This window comes from Ascidia mentula, chromosome 7 (genome assembly GCF_947561715.1).
Source record: "Ascidia mentula chromosome 7, kaAscMent1.1, whole genome shotgun sequence".
Classification (NCBI taxonomy): Eukaryota; Metazoa; Chordata; class Ascidiacea; order Phlebobranchia; family Ascidiidae; genus Ascidia; species Ascidia mentula.
The window spans coordinates 17,131,337-17,156,395 of NC_138572.1; the positions used below are offsets into that span (position 1 = coordinate 17,131,337).

The 25,059-nt window shown below is 35.8% G+C and overlaps 4 protein-coding genes across 4 annotated transcripts; 1 reads left to right on the forward strand and 3 right to left on the reverse strand.

The window, feature by feature from the left end:
* Window positions 1-98: 98 nt before the first annotated feature.
* On the reverse strand, window positions 99-936 carry LOC145908693 (ADP-ribosylation factor-like protein 16). The gene is made up of 2 exons (XM_082996014.1): window positions 880-936; window positions 99-767 (listed from the first exon to the last, which is right to left on the reverse strand). Exon 2 carries the CDS (start codon window positions 586-588, stop codon window positions 280-282), a length of 309 nt encoding a protein of 102 aa, XP_082852140.1. The 5' UTR covers window positions 589-767; window positions 880-936; the 3' UTR covers window positions 99-279.
* A 2,774-nt stretch (window positions 937-3,710) lies between these two features.
* LOC145908685 (guanine nucleotide-binding protein G(i) subunit alpha) lies at window positions 3,711-16,409 on the reverse strand. The gene is made up of 10 exons (XM_082996007.1): window positions 16,225-16,409; window positions 15,378-15,505; window positions 8,899-8,941; window positions 7,453-7,594; window positions 7,123-7,280; window positions 6,111-6,239; window positions 5,531-5,660; window positions 5,120-5,273; window positions 4,575-4,784; window positions 3,711-4,389 (listed from the first exon to the last, which is right to left on the reverse strand). The coding sequence occupies exons 2-9, from the start codon at window positions 15,493-15,495 to the stop codon at window positions 4,594-4,596; spliced, it is 1,065 nt and encodes a 354-aa protein (XP_082852133.1). The 5' UTR covers window positions 15,496-15,505; window positions 16,225-16,409; the 3' UTR covers window positions 3,711-4,389; window positions 4,575-4,593.
* A 2,181-nt stretch (window positions 16,410-18,590) lies between these two features.
* Window positions 18,591-20,667, forward strand: LOC145908178 (large ribosomal subunit protein uL14). Its single transcript, XM_082995389.1, has 5 exons — window positions 18,591-18,617; window positions 18,813-18,896; window positions 19,358-19,486; window positions 20,031-20,144; window positions 20,561-20,667. Exons 1-5 carry the CDS (start codon window positions 18,605-18,607, stop codon window positions 20,641-20,643), a joined length of 423 nt encoding a protein of 140 aa, XP_082851515.1. The 5' UTR covers window positions 18,591-18,604; the 3' UTR covers window positions 20,644-20,667.
* A 446-nt stretch (window positions 20,668-21,113) lies between these two features.
* Window positions 21,114-23,803, reverse strand: LOC145908474 (metaxin-2-like). The gene is made up of 7 exons (XM_082995766.1): window positions 23,561-23,803; window positions 23,414-23,461; window positions 22,960-23,039; window positions 22,574-22,690; window positions 22,032-22,163; window positions 21,510-21,718; window positions 21,114-21,322 (listed from the first exon to the last, which is right to left on the reverse strand). The coding sequence occupies exons 1-7, from the start codon at window positions 23,598-23,600 to the stop codon at window positions 21,148-21,150; spliced, it is 801 nt and encodes a 266-aa protein (XP_082851892.1). The 5' UTR covers window positions 23,601-23,803; the 3' UTR covers window positions 21,114-21,147.
* Between the last annotated feature and the right edge of the window lie 1,256 nt (window positions 23,804-25,059).

Sequence of the window (25,059 nt, forward strand, 5' to 3'; positions counted from 1 at the left end):
AATACTTTTAATAAATAAAAAATAAATTACTGCACATAAAACAGAAATAAAATTTGGAAGAAAAAAGTTTTTAACTACATAGATCTAAACTTGGTTGATTGAAGTGTACAAAGTGAGGATGAACTAAATTTCATTATGTTAAACCTTTTCGTGGTGAAAAACATCATCCAAAATGATATAAATATAAAATTTTTTTTGAAAAACAACAATAAATAACTTATTTGAGCATTTTGAAAGATTTGATTATTAAAATACTTTTTTTAGAACAATAGAAATGTTTTATATCTTTCGAAGCCATTGAAATATGTCTTGGTAACTGGTTTTGTCGCGACAGCTAATTTCAATGGCAGAAACAGACAATTTACCATTTGAAACCATTTGATCCAACTGCAACAGGTACTTGATTTCATTAATACTTGTTGAGGATAAAATGTCACATTTGTTGAGGACGACTAAAATTGGAAGGGAACATTCTACCACTTCACGCAATTGGGCCATTGCTGCTGCTACTCTGTGAGGATTGGCTGAGTCAATAACAAAAATTATTCCATGGGCATCAGCATAGTAACTTTTCCACATGGGTGCCATTGAGCCTCCAAGTTCACGGATTTCGATGTGACTTCTTTTGCCCAATGATATTTTGCCGATATTTGTACCAACTGTGGGAATCGGAGACGGAAGCTCACTGAAGTCGTTTTTCGAGTTTTTTGTTTTTCCATCTTGAGTCAAAAGCTTGAGGAGAGTAGATTTGCCTGAACCAACTGGACCTAGCATTAAAATCATGTCAGAATCTTATCAAAACATTTTGAAAATGCACTTCAAAAGAAAAAAATATAATTTAGAAAATCCAAACAAAACACTCAAACAACACCACATTACCTACGAGATCTGGGGCTTGCAAGACTAAATCTTTTCGCGTGCGCGCTTGCACGACCCCTAAACCTGCATGCAACGAAAACGATAAAATGTCTTTCTGTTAATTGTTTTAAGTTTAGTGCAAACGAAAAAAGTAAAGAAAAAACTTGAGCGTGCAGTTGCCAAACTCTGCAAACTGGAAACATCATATTTCATATTAGGCTTACTTTTTTCTACAACGCACAAGGAAGTGTCATGACTAAACTATCAACCTACATTGAATAAATGTTCACGACCAAACACACAAACAAACGGAACGACGAATACGAAAACTTGAACGAAGTTACCAAAGCAAAAGCAAAAATGCTGAATAATAATTACGTCCGCAAATATTCAATGTACGATTTCAGCAGTGTTCTAAACTTTTTTCGCCTTTAATTAAAAAATTCCATCAATTAGCAAAAATAATGCAAAAAATATATAAAATTGCAAAATTTTTTTTTTATCAGTTGAATATCAATGGACCAGACTGTCCTAAAATACATAAAAATGCATTCAACCTGAAATGACCAAAAAAATGTTTTATTTTTCTTAATCGTCCTGGATATTTAGGGTTCAAATCTCTGTCTGGTGAAAGAGAATAATATCTGTTTTTTAACGAGGTTTAATTTTTTGAACATTATTAAAACTAAAAGTCTTGTCAACTCCACTGGCAATATATATAGGCTAGACAAAACCAGGGTACTTACGTAGGGCCGGTCTTTGGTACATTTGACCAAATCGCGTCATGAACGAGAGGGTGTGAATCGCCCAAAAATGCTTTTGGTCTTGCCCATATGACATAAATCATCCAATCTTGTGCACCACAATCCTAAACAATAATTAATTCTATTTTAATGTCCCCTATCAATGGAAGGGGGGCGATAGTCTGCCTGTTTTAAACAAGGTATTTAATGCGTGGTTTAGTGGGTGGCAATTCACACCACAAGTCGGTTGCACAGTCGAGTTGTTTCCGTGCTTTTGTCTTAACACCAAGGATTCTACGTACTGTATATGTAGAAAATAATTAATTGATTATATTAAACGTTATATGGTCAAAATCAAGTAGGATTCGGGGGTAATTGGGTTTCATATATACGACCCCTACGATTGGTACAAACCGCAGTGATGATTCATAAACAGCATTTGTATTTTAAAGTGAACTACAGACAGGGCCACTGCTTCAACTAATGGGTTTCATGAATGCAGCTATGGTATGACTTACAAACGATCTTATTGTCAACTATTAATACAAGACTTCCGTGTTGTGGCGACTATACTTAGCCTATACATTTGTTTACTGCAACATTTGAGTCTTTTTTTAACAGTGAGCTGGTAGTTTCACAAAGCAGTGCGACCACTTGAAAGCCGGTGGCTGGTTGGAAGATGATGGGCCATTGTTTTACGAAATGTCGATTTCTGTTCATCACAGAACAGAAGAAAAACACTTTAACACAGTTATTTTTTTTTGTTATTATTATTTTAATAATGTTTTGGCTACAAATCTATTTCAGCATAATTCCATGTTCCAGCTGAGAGACCTTCACCGACAAAGACACCAGCATGTCGTTCCACAGCCTCGCTCAACACAATTGCAAGTCAAGGGTGCAAAGGAAGAAAGAATATATTGATTAGAGATTTAACGGCAAAAGAGAATTCTCTAATCCAGACTAAAACTATTGATTTTTCTGTCTCTCATTCCATTCGCCTTTGTTTGAAATTACGTGATTTCTTGCAACAAACAGGTGTTCCAATTAGGGCGTTTTTTAAAATAAATCTTAGCGACTTGACATTTCGTAATAGTGTATATAGATTGATGGGTTCCTTACGTTGCTTGCATAATTGTCGGGCTTTATTATGCACGTACACAAGTTGACCGCAAGATTTTGTGGGAAAGGCGGTTTGTAAAATTGAAATTTATTCATTTTGTTTAAACTTGGTCTTTGAAACCGCCTTCTACTCTTTTACATTCACATCCGTCTTTCTGACGTCATCGCTTATACTTTTAGGTCCATGTGCTACGTCATTATTCTTAGTGCGCACTTTGGCGAAATCACTGCGCTTGTGCGAAGGATTTTTTTGCGTTAATTGTGGGGGCAAGCGATAACATTTTAGGTATAGCCTGTATGTATAATGTGTAAGGATAATTTCTCGGCCCGAAATACTGCACCGAAGTGCCCTAAAATTTACCAACGAACGTCGGAAGAGTAAAAATCAACGTTTAATTGTGTCGGAAGGTCAGCTGTTTAGAAATTACAATGTATGCTTGACAGCAACTGCAATCTTACGTAAGTTTGAAGGTAAGGTTCTGCAAGTTGTACAAAACAACATATTTTACGCAAATCCACCAACGGTAAGGTTGCCATGCTTAATTCGATGCATGCTTATTTCAGAAACTGGAAATGTGCTAATGTAAAGGAAACGTGGTTAATTTTTGCCGTGCCTAGTTTTTTCATCCAAGCTTGATTAAACATGGAATACGGATGTTATGTTATATGGTGGTTTAACTACGCTGGACATTTTGCGGCGTATTTGCGCATTGATGTTGACAAACAAATCGTATCGAAAAAAAGTCGTCAACATGTCGTAATAAATAATTGCCTCAAAAATCTGCAACACAACTAAATCTGCCTCATCAAAATGCAGCTGGTCCAGGATGGCAACCGAAAAACTAAAAATACACAGGATTTTGTTGAGCCTTAATTAACCAAATTTACCATCTGTTGGGTCATCAGCCGAAATTTTAAAGACCCCTTAAAAAATAATGAACTCGCCCCAGTGAGTCTCCGCATCCTTTCATAAACAAGCAGTTGTCCAAGACGGTCATTGTTATATTCAATTCTTCACGATGTTGTACAAGCTCACTACAACCAAGTAAGTACCTACGCCACAACAAGCAAGATTGTGTGATGTCACCAACACGTCATTGGCGCATGACGTCGGTTCACTTTATCGAAATAAAAACAACAGGGACGACGTCACAGCCACAAAATCAGACGTCGTATTTTTGTACAGATTGTTACGTAATAATTGAGCTACGACGTCAGGTGACGGCGTTACAGTTACGTCACAACGCAAGCGGTTAACGGTGGTAAGTTACTTCATACTATGACGTTAGCGGGAGGGGGCAAGCATGAATGACGTCACAACATGACGCCGAGAAACGAGCGCCCCCTGTGCGGTGGAAAATTAGAGAATAATAGCGGAGCAAATAAAATAAAAACAGGAGAATTTACAAAAAATAATAAAGAAAATACAGAGAAGGGGGGGAGAGTTTGGGAGTTCATTTCAATAATCAACGACATAAATTTACAACTACAACATTAACGATGGGGTCCGCACTGGAAATCACACTTGTCTATACTCTTTCAAGTCGCAGATGACGTAACGTGTGGATGACGTCATCAAATGTTTGGGCAGTTTGTGTATTTGCCGTTCGTGGGGTTGTCCATGTGTAGAGGTCTTGCGAACTCACTTGTGACGAGAAATTGCAATCTGACAAATATATGACGTCAATGAACAATCTAGATTTATGACGTAGCAAAGTTGACAACATCCATGTAAAACTTAATTGAATTGATTTCTAGTTTCTCTAAGTGATTAACAGTAAGTTACAAGAGATGATTTTTGGTTAAATTGTCAGAAAAAACGTGGACAGTTTCAAGCAAAACTAAACTTACCGGCCATTGGGTTCGGATTCTAAAAAAGTCCACAGTCCTTCAGGTTGTTCTTAATGATGACGTCAGTAACAGCATCGAAGACGAACTGAATGTTATTGGTGTCGGTAGCACACGTGAAATGAGTGTAGATCTCTTTCGTATCCTTCCTCTTGTTCAGGTCTTCAAATTGAAGCTGGATGTAGGCGGCTGCCTCTTCGTATGTGCTCTGGCCTTTTGTTTGGAAAGCAATGTTGGTTATTGTGTTTCACCACACACAAAAGTATGTTAAGTTCACATGAATATTTGAAAAACTCTTTCCTATGCGCAGTGTTTTGCTTGTGCTACACATTGTCTAAGTTAGTCGAACTTTTGCCTCCAATGCACATTTTTTTTTACTTTTAACTGTGAAATTTATATTATATTCCTTGCACAAGTAAGCATGCCTTTTCTTTGGATTATCTACGGGGTAAAAGGTATAGAGTTCCACTGTTTGAGCAAGCACCATTGGACACACCCAGTCTAACTCACTCAACTATGCTCAAATGGTGATTTCGATAAGAACTTACCGGTATATTCTGGGAAGCAGATTGTGAGCGGGGATTTGACGATTTTCTCTTCAAACAAATCCTTCTTGTTGAGGAAGAGAATAATGGAGGTTTCGGTGAACCACTTGTTGTTGCAGATCGAGTCAAACAGCTTCATCGACTCGTGCATTCGGTTCTACAATAAAATAAGTTTGATGAAACTCATGATAATTTCAATCTGGTGGTTCAACTATAAACATGTTTGTTAATTTCTTGGGAACATAAACAGGTACTTTACGTTACATATACAGCCTATTTTAAAGTGCAAAAAAATACACAAGTATTCACAAACTGGTGCTTGTTAATGTTTTAACATACAAGTTTACAACATGATAAGAAAAAAAATTGCTTAAAACTTTGGTTGTTGCAAATAAACAAGAGTGGCAAAATTACCATTTCTTCATCCTCAGCAAGTACGAGGTCATAAGCCGACAATGCGACGCAGAAAATAATGGCCGTTACGCCCTCGAAACAGTGGATCCACTTTTTACGTTCAGATCTCTGTCCACCGACATCGAACATTCTAATGGGAAAAAAATCATTAGCTCCGTCCTCCTTTTTCATTGGCAATGATTTTAGCAAAAAATCAGATATTGGCAATAATTTTACCACTTAACATGTAACACTTACACACAAACAAACACCATTACCACAAACAGCAAAAGTTTACAACAAAAAACAGGTAAAATACAGCACAACGGACACTTGCTGGCATGCTTTTTCATTTACAAACATAATATACCATAAGTTTGTGAGTGTGATTTGAAGGCTTCACCATAAATACTAAAACTGCTTCATAAATGAATATTTTAAAGGTTACATTCTGTTTGTTGTTTTGCTGCACTAATTACAGCCAGTATTTATAGACAAAAAATCATAGTCACGATTAAGCAAGGTCTTTACTTGTGTTGGTTTAGCAAATTCATCCAAGAAAAGGGACAGAAGCAGGTGACTATGTAGTTTTGTTACTTACTTGAATGTAAGGTCTTTAAAATTAAAGTGGACCTCGACAATACCCGTGGTCTTAACCCTCGTTCTCAACACATCTTGTTGGTTTGGAATATACCCCGGTGTCGTTAACCGCTCAAGCGAGTCCAGGTAACTATGGTAACAACAAACAACCACATGCTAAACACACATGCAACAATACAACAAAATCACCTCGATTTAATATTTGGCATTTTTATGTATAAAGGTAACATGGCATATTGTATCATATTGTAATTTTTTTGGATAATATATAGAAGTAAGTAATGCTTCTAACAAAGAAAGATATCGGTTATTCTTTACCAAATACAAGGAATAGTGGCATACTTTTGCTAGATGCATAAAATTAAAAAAAACAGTAAGTCTAAAAAGATTGACAAGCCTTCAAAAAAACACAATCTTTTTGACAAGTAGTTTACAACAACAAACAAAAAATGTACCCCAGCAAAACAACGACCAAGCAGTACCACACTTAACAAGACCATGGTTACACTTAAGTACAGACAGGCCCCCTCACTTAAAGTGTAAGTCCTTATGCTCAAACTGGGTTTCTACGATACCAGTTGTTTTAACACGAGATCGTAGGACGTCCTGTTCAGTCGGAACATAGTCGGATGAGACCAAGCGATCTAAGCTATCCAGATAGCTGACACAGAAAAGTGTTTGTAGATAACTCTCAGCAAAAAATAAGGTTGAGTGGATTTTGGAGAACACAAAAAAAACATAAATGAAAAAACTTGCTTTTTGTAGGTTTAAGAATATTTTTATGAATGTAATTCAACAGATTTTAGAAGGTTTTAAACCAGTGTCCCAGCAAACAGAAGCATATCTCTAAACAAGAAATGTACAGCCAATAAATTATAGATTTGCAACCTTATTTGCATATTTAAGTAGGTGATCTACACACACTAAGGATTGAAATAAATTATAGCAATATTTTTGGAAAGAAGAAGTTCCAGCTAACATAATCGTAGCGATGAAAATTACAAATTTCTTACTATTGAGCGGAGTCATTCAACTGGAATTCTCTTGACCGACTGAAGCAAACTTGCACGCCCTTATCTGACCACATTCGTTTCATGCAATCTCCAAGTTCTGATGTCATTTCTCCATCTTCTAGTGAACCAGCAAGCGCAAACAACTGCCTTGCGTCATCCTAACACACGACAGTAATAGTTTTATAAACTTAGGCTCAAGACCTCACTAAAAAATTATTTTCGTGCCCCAGAAATATGACAACCTCGCATTGGGTCAAATTTACCATCATGACAAAAATTCAAATAAACACAATTTTTCTACGCTCTGTTGCATACAACAATAATACTCACCGCTCGATCTGGAGAGCCAAAGTCGATTTTGAGGTTACCCATAGCTCGGACTATGGTGATGAGTGATTGTAAAGTATTGCTGTATACGACTGCTTTGTACTGTAGACATTCTTCCTCCGAGTAACCATCCTCGTGAATAATTCTGAGAGATAAATTTAAAATCTTATGATCTTTCTTTTTATAAAGAGACAAATCAAGACTTGCCAGAATGCTTAAATGTGGAATTTAAACAAAGAATGAAAAATATGCTTGTTCATTTTTGCAAAGGGTGTCTGGAGAATATCAGGTTTTTCACAGAAACTTCCTTGTGAAAGATAAGAATGGGAGAGAGGGTGAATAATGAGGTTGGTCGTGCCTGAATTATTTTTATAAACAATTGATAAATGCACAGCTAGAAGCCCCAGAATACAAATCAAAGCATGACAGTCAGTTTTAGAGCAAGCAACTTTAAACATAAAAACAGGATTGAAAAATGTTGACAGAAACTTTCAAAATTTTGTTTTGACAAAGTGAAAGAAAATTTTATTTAATTTTAGATTTCAGCCTCCAGAAAAATTTATATAGCATAAAAATGAAAGTCACTTTGGGACAAGCGTCATTAAAACTAAAAACAAACATTTGTAAAGGATTTGTTAAGACGCAAATATCCTCCCTTTCAAACTCGGAATGTTATGGATATCCAGATACTGTTGCAGAATAACCGAAGAAAGTCACATTCACTGATTTGTTATTTTGTGATTGAAAAGTTTATTCAAAGTTATTAACTCCACTTATTTTGCACCCAAGTGATTGAAAAGTGTTATCCGAAACTTTTGTAAACTTAAGTAGACAAAAATAAAAAAATAATTTATTTATATTTACATTATAGCCTCCACCAAAAAGTTATTCAAGCATGATAATGAAACTATTTAAATTTAGACCAAGCAACATTATCCCTTATTTTTTGCATGAAATCACAAAAAAAAACATTATAAATTATTTATTTTAGACGTTTCAGCAAAACCATCATCTGTGATAAGGGGCAGTATCTTTATCCTTACATATATTATATTGCTTTTAATAACAAGAGCAAGTCTAAATAACAACCCCGCCATTTTATGTTCATAATATGGCAAACACATGCAATAGATTGGTCAACTTTTCTCATGAATAACATTAGCCAGTCAATACAGAAGTTACACACACTGAAAGAGCTCAAGGTATATTTTGATGATGCAAAAACTGATAAACATGTTTATCAACTTGCTGTTGACAATATTGAGGTATCAACAGCATCACTAAAAGGAGGAAATGCATTGCGTGACTCACAGTATTTTATCCACACAAAAGGTTTACAATTGAATATCTATATCAACAATGATCTCTGTAAGTTCCAAGGCATTACTGGACTGACCTGTCAGCAGATTGCCACCAGAATAATAGAAATGTCATTCAATTAAAACTTACTTCATCTGTTTGACGATTGTACTTTTTCCTGATTCACCAGCACCTGGAAAACACAAGAAATATCTTTAAGTTTTAACTCTAAATGGTCGCTGTCACAATTGGTCTCAAGAAATAATGAATGACAAAAATGAAGATTAGGATGAAGGGCCTAAACCTTGACATTTACTGGGTGTCTGTGGCCAGCTGCATATTATTAGCAATGCAATTCAAAAGTTCTATGCAAATTTGAAGCTGTTGGTAAGATACCAACTATGGGCTTGCTGGCTAAGGATACAAAAATCTTTTTTCTTTTATTTTGTTGTAATGGATGTAGAATGCCATAGACAGAATGCCAGCAGGATATGAAGATAAATATTGCACATCTTAGCAACACAGGTAGAGAAAGATAAACGTGATTGGACAGGAGGTTATTCAGCATGTCGGACATGCTATTAAATATTTAGGAAGTACTTAGCCATGGGTATAATGATATCCTTTCCACCAGTGGCACAATTAGTGACTGGTTATTAAATACAAGGCATCACAATTAATCTTTCCGCCAAGTTCTGGTTCTTGCATTTCTGTATTTCGTTGAAAATGTTTCTATCTTAAGTCAACACATTTCTGTTTCACAAAAAGTTGCATTGAACAATTAGCTTTAAACAAATGCTTGATTTCTTTTGCCACAAAATCCAAAATTGTTATTTAAAGTATTCGAAATGGAATGAATTTGAGTTTTGCAAATGGTGACTTGGGGTAGGCAGTCACAACAAAGATTTTCTGCAAAGTGGGGATAGAAAAATAAATTGTTCTTTCGTTTATTTTGTCAAAACACATAACCCGCTACCAAAGCAATGCTACACAGCCTCTGTCAAGCAAATGATAAGGGCGGCAATGTTTATTTTGGTAAGCTCCAAGAACGGAAAGCTTCCAATGAATGCTTATCAAAACCAAAGCAGTTCAACTGCGGGGTTTTAAGGCCAGAGAATTCTCATCTCATCAATTGTCTTCGGTGGGCGTTTGTCGACCAGCAAGAAACCGACGTTAACTTGTTATATTTTCCTCAACAAAATTGCTTTACCGGTGTGCCCTGTCATCGGCTTGGTGATTAATGTGGTCAAATTTGTTTTTATGACAGGTATTTGGTAAATACTGCGTAGGTAGCTTTGGTCAACAGATAGGATTAAATTTCACGCAGCACTTTTCACACCAAACCGAAAGCAACTCCGCCAAATCAACTTATGTTGTCTGTTATCAAAACGTTTGAAAAATCAGAATGTGGATTAGGATTACATAGAATTTTCATATATTGCCATTATATTTTCAACATCACCAAGGGGGCAATTCAATCGACTTTGTTCAACAAATTAACGAGCAGAGCCTGCGTCATACGATGTTAAACAAGGGTTAAGTAAATATTTTGACACAGGCAGGTGCCGACCATTCCTCTGAACTTGCGCCAATGAATAACATTAACATTTGATTTATGAAACATGTTGACTGCCGTACATGTAATGCGAATGTTCTACACTCGCTTTAACACAATATTTTGATGGCCCCCCAAGTCGGATAATTTCTTGCTGTCTGATTTGGCAAAAAGTAATATTTAACTGAAAAGAACGCGAGATAAGCTTCAGTATAATTTTGGACAGATTCTTGGGCAAATCGACACGATAAGCTTGATTTATCGGTCATTGGACTACACTTTTATTTACAATTTTACTGTTACGTAATAATTGTCTTGTCCTTGGTATATTTCAACCGACGCACGGTTTTTGCTTTCAACACCACGCACGCTGGCAAGTTCCTCATGGTGCACATCAAGTCCACACATTATCCAATTACTCGCAATAATGGATTTAAGTAAGTCTGCGGTCGACTCCTTTGCTCTATTCGATGTGGTTTTATGTCATTTTTCTGGAAAAATTACCATTTTTTCTTTGAAACGTAACAAAGTCTGTTTAAAGTGTTGGTAGACCTATATTGTGTTCAAATTAAACAAGGGTAAAGCGTTCTGTCAGCTGCCCTTGGGCAGTACTGGACAGTGAACACAACAAACCATTTTTACATCGTCTAAATTCTACAAAAACTGTTTGCCATCACGGGTTGCACCGTTCCGTGTGTAGTCATGCGTGCAATGTTTCGACCAATCATCGCCAGCAACAAATTTTAAAACTTGGGCGTTGCGCAAAAGTGGCGCCACTTTTTTATTTGTTATCCGCCGTGTGCTGTTTGAACAACGGTTTGACATGGTCGCATGACGGGAACGTATCTAATACGGGTGAAAAAAAAACAGTAAAGCTTTAAAGCACTGGAGTTACGTTTAAAATAAGAATAACGCGCCATTACGGTTTTTGTTGATTAAGTCGCCGGATTAAGATGCATTTGTGTCACCGGCTTAAGAATGAAAAATCTCTAATGAACAGATTTAGTCAAAAATTTCAATTGTCTGACAGATGGGGGGGGAAGACGGGGATTATTACGTCACAGAGACACCGTTGCGTATTAATCCTTGAGAAATTGGGCCATGGATGAACGTCGTTCCAGACAATAGTTTGGAGTCGTTACTAAATCACTTTTAGTGACGCAATATAAGATGACATAAGATGACGTTAAATTGAACAAGGAAGTGGTCGTCGTTTGCATGAAAACGAGCGTCTTTGCCATTATTGACTCCAGCTAAAATATGCGGCCGAACTTGTACAGGCATTGGGGCAGAGAGATATTTCACAATCAAAATATTAAAATCCGAGTTTTGAGTCCTATTTTGTTTAACGATTGGGCGCCAGTTAAAATTATACAACAAAAAAGCAGAAAAAGTATTTGTAATCGAACCCAGCAATCAACAAAGCCAACGATCCAAATCAAAACGAACGAAAATAATGCAACAAGATCATCGCATGACATCATTACTTGTGACGTAACACAACGCATTGTTATGTCACAGGAAAAGAAGAACGCGCGAATAAGCAAGTGTGCAGCCATTTTGGTACAAGATTGAAGATAAAGTAACATTGCAACGCGCAAATCCTTACGATCAAATTTCGATCGGCCGCTTTCATAAAACCATGACGTCACGAAGGAGTGGTTTGGGAAATGAAAAGACGGTCGATATCCGGGGACTGGATCCTTTTAAACTGGGGAATGTTATGGATAGAATACAGTTGCAAAACCTCTTTCACTCATTCAACGCTTTTGTTCTTTTTTGCTCGAGTGATTCAAAAGTGTTTACCGAAACTTTCGTAAACTTGTTTTGACAAAAACGTCAGAACATTTCATTTTTGTTTTCGTTTTGCGCTTGAACTAAATATCTACCTCGTAAAGGCATATTCCTTGATATGTCTTAAAAGACAGGATTTGGCTTAAATTCGCCGATCTATTTCCTAGCAGATTTTGGTCCCACCAAAAGCTAAAAATGACGCGGCCGACGCACGAGTCGATGACCAGATTGATTGCAATAACTTGAGGTAAGGAAAATGTCTGTGACAAAAGTTGGCCACAATACATCAAGAGTAATTTGTTTCATGTAAGGGTGGCACGCCCTAAATTTCTCCGTAGTCTCCAGATTTTTTCTCCATATTGCTGAGGATGCTTTACAAGTTGATATCTTCCAAAAATGTTCCTTGAATGCGATACAAAAGGCCCAAAACATAGTGTATTGGTGGCAGCTACTTTACATATGATCAGAGCTATGTATCCAGCCATATGTCATGATAGTAACATGAATAATGAATAACTTGGTGTGGAAACATCAATAATTTATTCACTGTCCTGTTGTCTGTTTGGGAGCAGTCTGTGCCCACAGGTTTAATTCTTAACAATACTTTGTTACAATAGCTTTTTACTGAGAGTAATCTGATCATTTGACCATTGCTGTATAGGCTGGGAAATAGTTTCAATGGTGTGTTAATAAAATGAAAATATGTTAACATATCTAAAACTTTGGCGAAGCTAAAAACTTTTTTATGTGAGTGGTTTAAAGTAGTTTAATATTGACATTTTTTGAAGTTTTCCAGACTCCAATAATTTATCTAATCCGCTATGAATATTAGTAAACTAGTTGCTCTATGCATCACCTTACACATGTAGGCCTGGTAGTGAGAACGTTTACCGTAACTTTGCATGTTTCTCCTGACGTGGTGTGTAAATGTAAACTATTCACTTTGTTAACAGGAAGTTGCGTTGCACATATATTCTCATGCATGTAGTATTGAGCTCCCATTTAACACATCAAGACAATACTAGGTTTCATAAAAGTATAAGATATAACATTTGACCTACATAAGGCACCACCTTAAAATAGATGCAATGCTTCTTAATGGTTATTCAATTAAAAGAGTTAAATGACACAATTGACCATTATATGAAACATGAAGCAGCAGTGAAACCCTACATGATCTTTTAAATACTTGGCTAGAGGTGTTGGAATGTAACACTGGGATACATCGTATATTATGTTGGGAGATTGTGGTTCGATACACGGCTGAAGCAGAAAACTTGAAAAGGAAGTTATGACATATCTAAACTCACTGACGTACATTTGATTTTTGAAACTTAACAGCAGGTAACCACTTAGTCTTCCCTGCAGCATATTTTACCAATACATGATAACAGAATGTACAACTTCCAGAGGGAGAAACATGCAACTATTTCCTTTTCAATGGGAAGCTATCCTATTTGAAGGCGATCTAAGTTTTGAGTTTCTATAGAATAGGGATAGAATGAGTTGAGCATGAAATGTGGACAAAACAGAACACTTTCCTGTCTTTTTGGTGAGCAGAAAGACTTGAACTTCACATCCAATCAAGCATGAAAGCACACAATGTTCACCGATGTGGAGACGCAAAACAACATGGCTTCTTGGTCATAATAAGATTACCATTGAGAATATGACACATGCCACAACCACAAATGAACTGACAGTTTTTTTTCACTAATAAGATCGCCCAGGATAACAATAACATGACCCAGTTTTTGCTAAATTACACCCTTGGAGTGGATCAAGACATCTGTCAAAATATTGGATTATGTACACAATAATCCACGAGCCGGAAATTATAATGAATGTGATTATTTTTAAATACGACATAAAATGTTGCACATATATATCTTAAAGTTTCAGAAAAACATTAGCAACCGAATAGTTTAGTAAGATTTGTATATCATTGTCCTTGTTTGCCTGTGGACAGTGACAAACGGTAAAGAATTGTGGTCTGTCATTGTGTGTTCTGTTGTGACCCTGGCATAGCATTTGAGGCTAAATATGTTTAACCTCGTTTAATGGGAACAAAAACTTGTTACTGATTTTGTGCTGACACAATGTTTGTTTGTTTCAGTACAGTCTGGTGTACAACAGTACCACGCCGACAATAAAACAAACAAATACTCTGACAGTGACAAAGTGAGTGTTTGTGGACCTGTATTTGTATTTAAACAGATTGATATGAAATTTGTCCATTGAAAATGGCAGTCCATTAAGCTGATTGAGGCAATGTTAAGTATATTAATTGTTGAAGTCATTTGTTTGACTAATGGAGCCCTTCAAAGGGTTTCAACAAGTGGGTGCAAGTTTGCTTTGGTTTCTCACTGAGTGCTGGGAAAGTGACAGCCTTCCACACTCTGTACAAAGGAAAGCTCACTGGATGAACAACACCTATTCCCTGGAGACTTGTCATGGTCTTATGGGAGCATATGGACATTTATTATTCAGTGATGTGGGCATCATTTATTGATTGAATTCTTATATTGCCCAGCACTGCATACTGAACAGTTGCTGCTTGGATAACTTTTGACCTGGCCAAGGCATTCTAAACTAGAAAAAGCAAATTGCTGCTTCTTTTGTTTTGACTGGGGATTTGGCACCAGAAGCAGATAAATGAATGACGCAGCACTGTGCACACATTGCCCAATAAATCATCAGAAAATATATTTGTGTGATTAATTTGACATTGCCATAATGCTTACTTGCATCACAAACTTGCGATAAATTGTAAACAGAATTAATTGATTTTATTAAATTTCCTATTTATAACGCATACCAAACCAGAATTTAAAAGACATCAGTGACAAACAGTAATTAACAGCATGACTCTGAATGTAGGCTAATAAGCCAATGACAATATCACCCATAAACTAATTAGTGGCCACTGTTTAAATGCATTTAGAACGTTAAGCTACACCATGATGTGATTACAGTTAAACCGCATACAGATAATGTAATAAAGCCTGTGGTAAATGCCATGGCAGTTTATAGGCAAGACAACATTTGAATAAAAATGCTCTTGTTGGCAAATGGAAACTACAAGCAAAACTCATAACATCTTCAAATCAGACACACACATACTAAACTAATTCTTATTTTTCCAATTTTACACAAAAATTTCTAGAAAATTAAACGACTCTTATCTTTGTAACACGAACCCAGAAATGGGCATGGTAATCACTATTTATACAACTTTCATTTTGTTACTATTTTTACACAAAACTCCACAAAAACTTACCGAGAAGAAGGAGTTTGACTTCACGCGATTGTTTGTCCCCATCAACTCTCAGATTTTTGTCAATTTGCCTCGACCTTTCATTAGCAGCCTTGTCGTCAGTGGAGACTGCACAGCCCATGTTCTTCCTTCTGTGACACACAGAAGGTTTTTATCATAAAAAAAATCACACTTCTTCAGGCAATTCTACACCAAAAATTGGAAGTGTTACAACACCCTTTGGAAGTATGAGTGATTTGTGTGCAAATGTATATCTTGGTTCTTTTTATAAAACACTTAATTGCTTGGCTACAAAAAAAAATGTATAAATAAGGCATAAAGAATTGGTTGGATCAATCTATCCTGTAAACATAATGATATTCAAATGTTTTTTCTAACATAGTACAGTAGAGATAGTGAATAATTTACAAAATGCAAACTTTTTTATGTAAATGCCAAAATAAATATGGGGCACAAAAGGTGTTTGAAACAGTTGGTGTTTGAGCTTCTTCACATAAACTACTTGTGGGAAATTGAGATCAACCTGACATACACAGACTTGTCAGTGCCAAGGAAGGAAATAGATTTCCACATATAAACAAGACCAGTAAGGGAACTGAGGCGATAATAGAAACACACAACAGTGGGAGTACATGCAACATGAATAGCCCAGAATGTAATGTTACTGAAACAAACAACACTTCAATTAAAAGTTTCATGCTAACAAATGAACGAGGAATTTTGGTTAAGACACAATTGAGCATTTGAACATAGTTTTCACTATTTTATCAGACAAAAATGGAAAGAGCATAATGAAAAAAATTTACCTAAGAAGACATAAAAGTTATTTTAACAGGTTTTGTTTGCTTACTTTTTCTTGGCAAGTCCCCCAAGAAGATGTTCTGCAAGTCCTTAGTGTTTTTCCTGGCTGCAGACCTTCTCTGTAGCAATTCCGTGCAAAAGAGTGTCACAGATAAAATTACTTCCACAGGTTGTGTGTTTCAACAGACAATAAAACAAGTTTCATAAAACCAACTGAGGCAAGTATTCGCTTTCACTCCTGCAAAAAAATGTTGAGCACATGTTAGGTACTGCCTCTCACCAAGAACAAGTGGGTGTAAATCGGATTATGATGTCACAAGTATGATCGTTTAAACACTTGCCACATGTGTGAATGGTGGAGATGTGTCGTTGGATTTACCACAAAATGATAAACATGACATTTGAATGGTAAATGTCATTAAGACTACAGGAATCATAAAATTTAAATATTTTTAATTTAGTCCAGTTAAAAAATGTTTTTTTTTATTAACTTTTAGAATAAATGCATCAATCATAAATGAGCATCTGCTTGCTTCTGTCGTATTAAACTGTAAATATTTTGTTTGAGGCCACTTGGCTTTATGAATACTTTCCATTTTATAAATATTCGATTTTGCAAAACAAAGGTTATGTTGTTACAAAATGAAAGTAAATTTTTTATAGCCTGGCCAACATTAAACATTTTGTTAAAACCTTTATATTTGGAATTCTGTGTTTTCAACGAAATGTAGGAAATAGGAAAGTAACCGAATTTATGTTTGTGAATAAAATCCTTTGGACAATGAACTGAGATAAAAAATAAACAACATATACGGTGAAATCAAGGCTTTAAATACAGAAATACCCTGGTTTCATGTGTATTTATATCATAGAGGAAGAGAATTACAAGCTTTAATAAAATACATATATAACTGTCAACTTCAGCTACAAGAAAAGTTATGTTGGCAAATTTCAACCCACAAAACTAGATTAATACACAGGGCTGAAAATTAATATTACCAAAATTGATTGCCTTATGACACAGAAGCCAATGTTAAAAAACTGAAACTTCTTAGTTCTCCTAAAGAGTACCATGCAATATTAGTGCAGTAATTAATTACACTTACATACATGTACAATATATTACACATTACCAATAAGATTTAATCATTAACAACCAAATATCCACAAACAATTGTAAATGTCTTTGCACTGGCAAAGCTACCTTGTTGAACTGAACACACCTAAAAACTTTCATAAAAACACAACCACTAAATTTGAAACAAGCGCAAAATACACCATTTGCAACAAGGTCACTTCCTAAACTTACATTAACGTTTTCTTTTGGAGCAAGCGCTTGTGGCCATTCCACGAATACGCCCAAACAAGTTGTCTATTGATTGAATGCAACGCGAGAAGAAGGAACGCCATTTCTTCATCCTTATTTCTTTATTGCTCTCGCTCCTCCGAGCGGCGGGTTTTTCTCGACGGCGTGAAAATTAGAATCGATTGATCGTTTTGTTTTTTTTTGCCTAGGGATCGATAAAGCAGCGAGAAACGGACCAAGAAGGAGGTTTTATATTTGAATATCCTAAAACCTTTTCATCATTAAACAATAGCACAGATTTACAACCATATGAATAAATGTATTCTCTTGTTGGTGTATTTTTTGGTGGCCGGTTACCATATGTAGTGAAAAGTGGGTCATTACGTCACTTTCAAGGTGGCTTTCCGGAGCATTGATTGGTTGATTTGGTTTTAAAGCAACATGACGTAATACAATTTAGTTCATAGCCAAACACTTGAACCAAAGACCACTTATTTTTGTTTTGGTTTCCAAAGTGAATCGTGCAAAACCATACAAAAAGAAACCTTTGAACATGCCCTGTTAAAAAAAGTGCTCAAATAAAGTCAATAGATAGTAGATTTTTTTTAAATAGATTGTTCCCAACAAGATTGGAGTTGGCTAGTTTATTGCAAACAATAGACAAATCGATTTCGCCTTCATCTGTTTCTGCAAACATATAAAACACAGAAAGCGGTACATTTTGTTTCAAAATATTATTTAATTTCTTGACTGAAATTGCATCTTTAAATATTTAGTATACTTTTGTAAACATATAAGGATAAAGGATGATATTGTCTACGAGACAGCAATAACATGAACCTGTACTAAAACCATTCAATCCTGTAAAATATTGTTTTAATATAAGTTAAACAATTAAGTTAAATTCAAAATTTGAGAAAAATTTTCAATCATGTATAATATTTTAATGTGATATAAATCAATTAATTAGTCAAATACTTATCTCATTTGTATCTAAATTGCCAAAATACTCAACAAAAAGCTTTTTTCCTCCCTTGACAAAAATATTTTGCGTCGTAGCGCCACCTTAATAACAGTGGTCGGAAGCAAAGTTCAGCGATGAGTCCTTTTTCACCAAAAAATCATGTCGAAGAGAGGTTTGTAAAGTTATGTTTGTTAATCTGTAAAAATCCGCGTGTTAGCCAACCTAAATGCAATGAAGGAACAATTTTTATACACTTCAATCGTTGCTCTTTCTCAGAATTGCATAAATATGTGAAACAAATTGGCATAATGGCCAACACTGTCACTTGAGTGGACGTAACTTATGTTTTGTTGATTTTTAATTCCAGGACGTGGTGGAGCATCTGGAGGTAAATTCCGGATTACCCTCAGTTTACCGGTGGGTGCCGTTGTAAACTGTGCAGACAACACAGGTATGTGTCAAAATTATTTTTAGTCCAGATTGGGAAAAAATCTAGGATATAGTCTCCGCACGCTTTTGCGAATGTTTACCGAAAACCAATGCAAAAACAATTCGCTAATGGATTAACATACAAAAAATGTTCCGATAATCTGCACAATTAACGATCATGTCGATCACAAATTATAAACTTATCTGGTGTGTAGTTTTGCGAAATTTGTGTAAACATTTAACTAGATGTGAGGGTTTAGTTTTCTTAAAATTCTGAGAATAAAAGATTGTCCCATAATGCAAACATGCATAGAATGGTATTTTATGGATTTTCATTTGGCAATGATGATAACACAGTTCAACCATCTTTCGGGGCTGAAACTGCATGTTGATACTTATTGAATCTGAGCCAATCCTTCTTTGGTAAAAAAGCATTAAAAATAACTTAAAAAGTCTCATTGATTAATCATAATCTCTTTCCAGGGGCTAAAAACCTTTACATAATTGCTGTGAAAGGCATCAGAGGTCGATTGAATCGTTTACCAGCTGCATGTGTTGGTGATGTTGTGCTTGCAACAGTGAAGAAAGGAAAACCGGAACTACGAAAAAAAGGTAAACATGATATAACCTCTTTAGTAATGAAAAGCTCGTCTGGCAAAAGAAAAACTTGTTTGTTCGACGTTTCGGTTGTTATACAACAAACCTTCATCAGGATAAATGAAAAGAACTATATAACCTCTATTGAAAAGAATGGCAGCATATTTATAGACAAACCTTGCAAATGAATTACCTAATGCATTCACAAGCACAAATTATATCCTTTCCAATCTGTGATAAATCTCTCGAGTGCATGTAAAATTCCAAGGGTGTGCTGCATTCTATTTTCAACCAGTGATTCATAACCTAAATTCCATGCCACAAAACAACTAAATTTTATTAAAAATTTATTACGTTGATGAGTGAAGTACTAGCTTGTCTTGATCGCATGTGGACTGGACTGTATATGAGCGTACAATATCTAGATTAATTTTAACTTTTTGATGTATATATAGTTAGTTTGTTTGCACCAATTTTTTTTATCACCTTCAGTTGAGAACCACTGTTTTATGTTTTAGAATAGAACCCAATTAAAAATAACTACACATTCTCGTTACAGTACATCCTGCGGTGATCATACGACAGTCAAAACCGATTCATCGGAAAAATGGCCAGTTCCTGTATTTCGAAGACAATGCAGGCGTCATTGTAAATAATAAGGGAGAAATGAAAGGTAGAAAAAATTGTTATGAAATTGTGTGTAAAAAAATTATGCAATGATGATTCCACTTTTTCAACCATCTTTCGGGGCTGAATACTGTGATGCCAATTTGTGAATCTGAGCATTTTTTCTTTGGGTGCAAAACACATAGAGTTAAGTAATTTGAACAAGAAAGCCGAATCCAGTATGTTGGACATAAAGCAGACGTTTCGAACAAGCCGTGTTCGTCAATTACACTTAGCACTGACAATGAACACAGTCTTGTTCTAAGTGTCTGCTTTATGTCTAGCATAATAGCTTTGGCTTTCTTGTTCAAATTTTTTTCCTTCTGTTTTTTCATATTATTGCTTATGTTTTTACCGTGTAAGTTGATTGTAAAAGCCCTGTAAAAAGGTTTAAAGTAGTTAAAGTTCTGTGTTGTTTAACAGGTTCTGCAATAACTGGTCCGGTCGCGAAAGAATGTGCAGATTGCTGGCCAAGGATTGCTTCCAATGCCAGTTCGATTGCATAAAAATAAAACTTTTCCGTGAAACCAGGAAGTATTTATTTGATTAGCTCATTGAGATCAATGTCAGCCAGCCTATTGAAAACGCACTTCTTATTCTATTGCTCTTTAAAACAAAACATATTTATGTGCATTAAGTGGAGTCAATAATATTAATTCTGTGAGCTGCAGACTATTTGGTTGGCAAGATCTTCTACAAGAGTTGCATCAAGCTGCACTGATGATACTTATAGGTCAAAACAGTAGCCATCTGTCTGCAGCTCACAGAAAACATACATTGTTCTATATTAGTTGAACAGTGCTAACAGGGTCAGATTATGATCACAATTTACTGCAATGGGGGTTCCATTTCCACTACATCAGCATGCAGTCAAGTTCTCTACATCGTTTTATATTCAACCAGCATCCTGTAGGACTTGAATTGATGTCTGATAGACTCAATAGGAGGTTCAGCCTATTTCTGTTACAAGACTCTATTTCATCCAATAAAGAACATTTTATTGAACAAAATTATTCAACATCTCCAGCTTCACAATTCGACCGAAAAAATATTTTATCAATATTCTGACAAAAAGAAACGAGATTTTGAAACTGTTGGATGGTTTTTGCAAGTCTGTTGTCGGGAAGAGTGGTTGTAATAATTGTGAAAAGATGTCCAAATACCATTGCATCTAGCTGTGTGGGTCTGAAACGAACATTATCCACTTAATTTTAAAAAGTGGCACTTACAAGTACCACATGAAAAATAATGTTACTACTCCAGAAGTTTATGATAAAACATTTTCTGCTGGTACATAATAATAAAAAAACATGCCATATCCAATTAAAAAACTAATCTTTTTGTTTATTAGTACACAAATATAGTAACTTACTTGTCTCCAAAAAAATATTTTTTGCCACCAAGTTTTTGCGATAAAGCAGCACAACAACTTCGAACTTCTTCATCGATTGTGGTCAAAGAATGTTGTTTTTTACCCCAGCCAATAGCATTTAAGTACGAGGAAACTGTTCTTTTTTTACGGAAACATAAAATATGGTTGAGTGGCCAAGGGTAGGGGAATCCGTATCTTTTCCATGTAACCTGTTTAAAAATATGAAATAAACTCAATGCCAGTATTAAGTTATCAACAAATTTTTTAAACATAATCATAGGATTGTGGTTGTTGCCAGACAAAATGTGAATCCTGATTGCTGGTCATACTACTGGCAGAGGAAACATGGTTAAAAAATACTGTTTTGTGAGAACCAGCATCTTATCCATGGGGTGCACAGCTTAAACAAGGATGTGTGTAGTATATGTTGTGGATTATTATGTGTGAACTTTTGGAGTAGTGTCTTAAAACTTGTTATTCACAAAAAAAGTGTTGAACATTATTGGATCTAAAACAGGGCACCTGCTTGAGCGTGTCACCATGCTGCCACATTATGTATAGTTCTGCCGGAATCAAAGTATCATTGATGAGTTGAAGGTAAGCTTTTAAATCTTGTTCTTCATTCTCACTCAGATGGGAGTGAAGATTTATTCCCTGCAAATAAAGTATCATCCAAATGACAGAAATTTACAAATATAATGTTTTTGTTGCTGCCAGGCACATTGTAACTTAATAATCTGTTCTTCTGGCAAAGATAAAACGTAACTTTATTCACCGACGTTTCGCCTGTTATTCAACAAGGCTTCCTCAAGGTAATGGACAGAAATTTAATTACTTTCGAATAATGCTAAAAACAGGTGTAATGCATGATGTTGTCAAAAGGTGACTTTAATGGAATTTAATTATTTTTTTATTTCTGTGTATTCTTAAAGTATAAAGTTTATTTTTTCTCACTAATTTTTTTAGTCTAGGAGAACCTGGCTCTCAGTCAGGCTTTGTCTTTTTGCTTTTTTTAATATAAGCAAATGCAGGAAAGTGCATCATTAGTAACTTGACAAATTTACCTTTTGCTGTATGAAGTGGAATATTGGTAAAGGTTCAGAAATAACAAAATTACCACACATTAAAACTGGTAGCTTTCCAGATGGCGAAATAAATTCTGCATTTGTGCGACAATCCACCTTTAAAAAACATGTGTACATAAATTATATGTTTCATTTGCCAAGGCCCTTAAAAAACTTGTGTTGATGAGAGGTCCATGTTTAGAAACCACATGAAATTGTGGGAAATGCCCACCATTTACAACAAAAATCCCTTAGTTCTAAAGCAAACAACAATGTCCTATTTTTCAACTAAAGATCCCCCTAAAATGGTATGGAACCCCCTCTCGTGGGACCTTTATAAAGCCACCTTGGAAAAACAAACTGATAAAGACCCCCACATTGCTTACCTTTATATTGAGGTCACACATGCGAAGGAATGCTTGGACGGCAATGGAAGAAGCATTTTCATTCACCAAAATTTGATTTACTGTGAATAAAAACTTGGTGCTTTATTCACCACCTTACATTTTTGCATTGTGTTCATGCAAGTTTTTTGCATTGTGTTCATCAAACATCTAACAGACATGAAACCGACAGCAGAACTGCAGATAGACGTCATCTGTTTCTTGGCCAAAGCAAAACCCAACGGGGTTTATTTTTGGCACTTTTGAAGTATTCCCTTTTAATGATGCATTTATCTTTTAATGATCTTGAATGTACTATGGTACAAGTGTCTTTAATTACAAACAATTGTTATTTTGAAACGGATAGACGTTCTGTGCACAATATCGCCTTTTGGGTGCAATGTGTGTTGTGCATAGCTATGAAAGTTGCATTGGACAAAACGTTTTTGTATTTTACCTTCGTCTGGTTTGAACAACGTTGATTCCCCACACCAAGGCTCGTGTGCTAAAACAGGTCGTAACGTTAAAACAATTCACATTTATTTGTCATAAAACGACAGTGGGCCTAATGCAAAAGTGTAAAGTCGCATGCAATTCAACTTACCGGCCATCTGACCCAAAACTGCATCTTGAGTTAATGTCATTTACTTCATGTCATGGAAAATGCAACAAAGTGAACCTAAGTGATTGGAAAGTTTAAAACTTGATGATTTCTTGGGAAAGCTATTTGCGCTGTGCAAGAAAATCGATTTTTTTCGACAAGTAATTTTCTTTGATATTCGGTGCTTCCCCCTCGTTTGTCTAAAATCCTGACTTGCTTTCTCGCAATTTTTTTTTAAGAAGCCTTTGCCTGACTTTCGTGATTGTTCGATGTTTCCTCAATTTCCGAACACTGCGATGTTTATGATCCTGCGAAATACACGGACAGCGTAGGTATATTAACTGCTGTATATTACAAAACCTAACTAAACTAGCAATTAATAAACCCCAACACTGTGCGATTCGTAATTACTAAGTTGTATAAAAATAGTAAAGCATTCCAATACAATTAACTGATGACAATTTTCAATTGGGTAGATCGAAGTAATTCAAATATTGCGTATTGAGACAGAATGCAGAGCACAAAAGGTTAATAATAATAATGTAGCAACACGTATAGTTCCCTGATCTAACGCTGACATCTACACATGCTTCCCAACTTAATTCTTCATCCGGGTCGACGACAGATCTTTTTATCATTGTAACTTGTTAAATAACCATTTGCACTTTACTCTATTATTCTTTGTCATTCACCCAACTAGTCTCTGACACTAAACTAAGCAACTGGCACGCGGTGGAAGTTATTCGCTCAGTCACTAACGCGCTTGGGACAATTTAAAGTTACGCTACCAGATATTGCAAACGTGTGTTTCAATCAATAAACAAGTCTGCCACGGAGTCGAGTTTATGTACAGCAAGAACACGTTAGGCAGACTTAAGGCTGGTTCACACTGAACGCGCAAATCGTAAACGGATTGCGGCAGTGCGGAAACCGCCTAGCGTCAATGTCGCCAACCGCACAACGTTCACATTGCTCGACGGCGCCACGCAGCGTTAGCGTCTAGTGTTGTCTGCGCGACGGGGTCAAACAAGGTCAAAGGTTTGTTTATTTTCTGTAGTGGACCATTTTAGCTTATTTTCCTTATCTTGTCACCAGTAAAGTTGTAGTAAAAGTGGTCATGGATGAACTTGTGTGTTCTTTATTGCTTGAACAGCAAAACCTTATTCTCCTATTGTTAATGAAGCAACAGAAACGAAGGTGGTGGGTGAGACCCATATTGCAGAAGAGAAAAAGTATGGGCGAGCAAAATCTGGTGCAAGAAATGAGAAACGACCCCCAGAGTTTCCATAAGTATTTTCGGATGGACACTGCTTCATATGATTTGCTTTTATCGCTGGTTCAGCCCTTAATAGAGAAACAGGACACACCGTGGAGAGAAGCAATTTCGGCAAATCAGAAGCTTGCAATGACTTTAAGGTATGTATTACATGTTATGTAGGTATAGGCTACTGTAAATTAGATATGTTTTCACCATCTGGATCTAATAATTGTAACAAACTGTC

Bases quoted from the DNA above. Each gene is read 5' to 3' on its own strand.
- LOC145908693 (XM_082996014.1), bottom strand. From the start codon at position 588: ATGGCACCCATGTGGAAAAGTTACTATGCTGATGCCCATGGAATAATT.
- LOC145908685 (XM_082996007.1), bottom strand. From the start codon at position 15,495: ATGGGCTGTGCAGTCTCCACTGACGACAAGGCTGCTAATGAAAGGTCG. The intron at 8,942-15,377 runs GTAAGTTTTTGT...TGTGTTTTCCAG, and splicing joins AGTCAAACTCCTTCTTCTCG to GTGCTGGTGAATCAGGAAAA. The intron at 5,661-6,110 runs GTAAGTAACAAA...TTTTCCCATTAG, and splicing joins TTTAAAGACCTTACATTCAA to AATGTTCGATGTCGGTGGAC.
- LOC145908178 (XM_082995389.1), top strand. The intron at 18,897-19,357 runs GTATGTGTCAAA...ATCTCTTTCCAG, and splicing joins AAACTGTGCAGACAACACAG to GGGCTAAAAACCTTTACATA. The intron at 19,487-20,030 runs GTAAACATGATA...TTCTCGTTACAG, and splicing joins ACCGGAACTACGAAAAAAAG to TACATCCTGCGGTGATCATA.
- LOC145908474 (XM_082995766.1), bottom strand. From the start codon at position 23,600: ATGACATTAACTCAAGATGCAGTTTTGGGTCAGATGGCCG. The intron at 23,462-23,560 runs GTAAGTTGAATT...GACCTGTTTTAG, and splicing joins AGTTTTGGGTCAGATGGCCG to CACACGAGCCTTGGTGTGGG. The intron at 21,323-21,509 runs GTAAGTTACTAT...TGTTCGTTTCAG, and splicing joins AAATATTTTTTTGGAGACAA to ACCCACACAGCTAGATGCAA.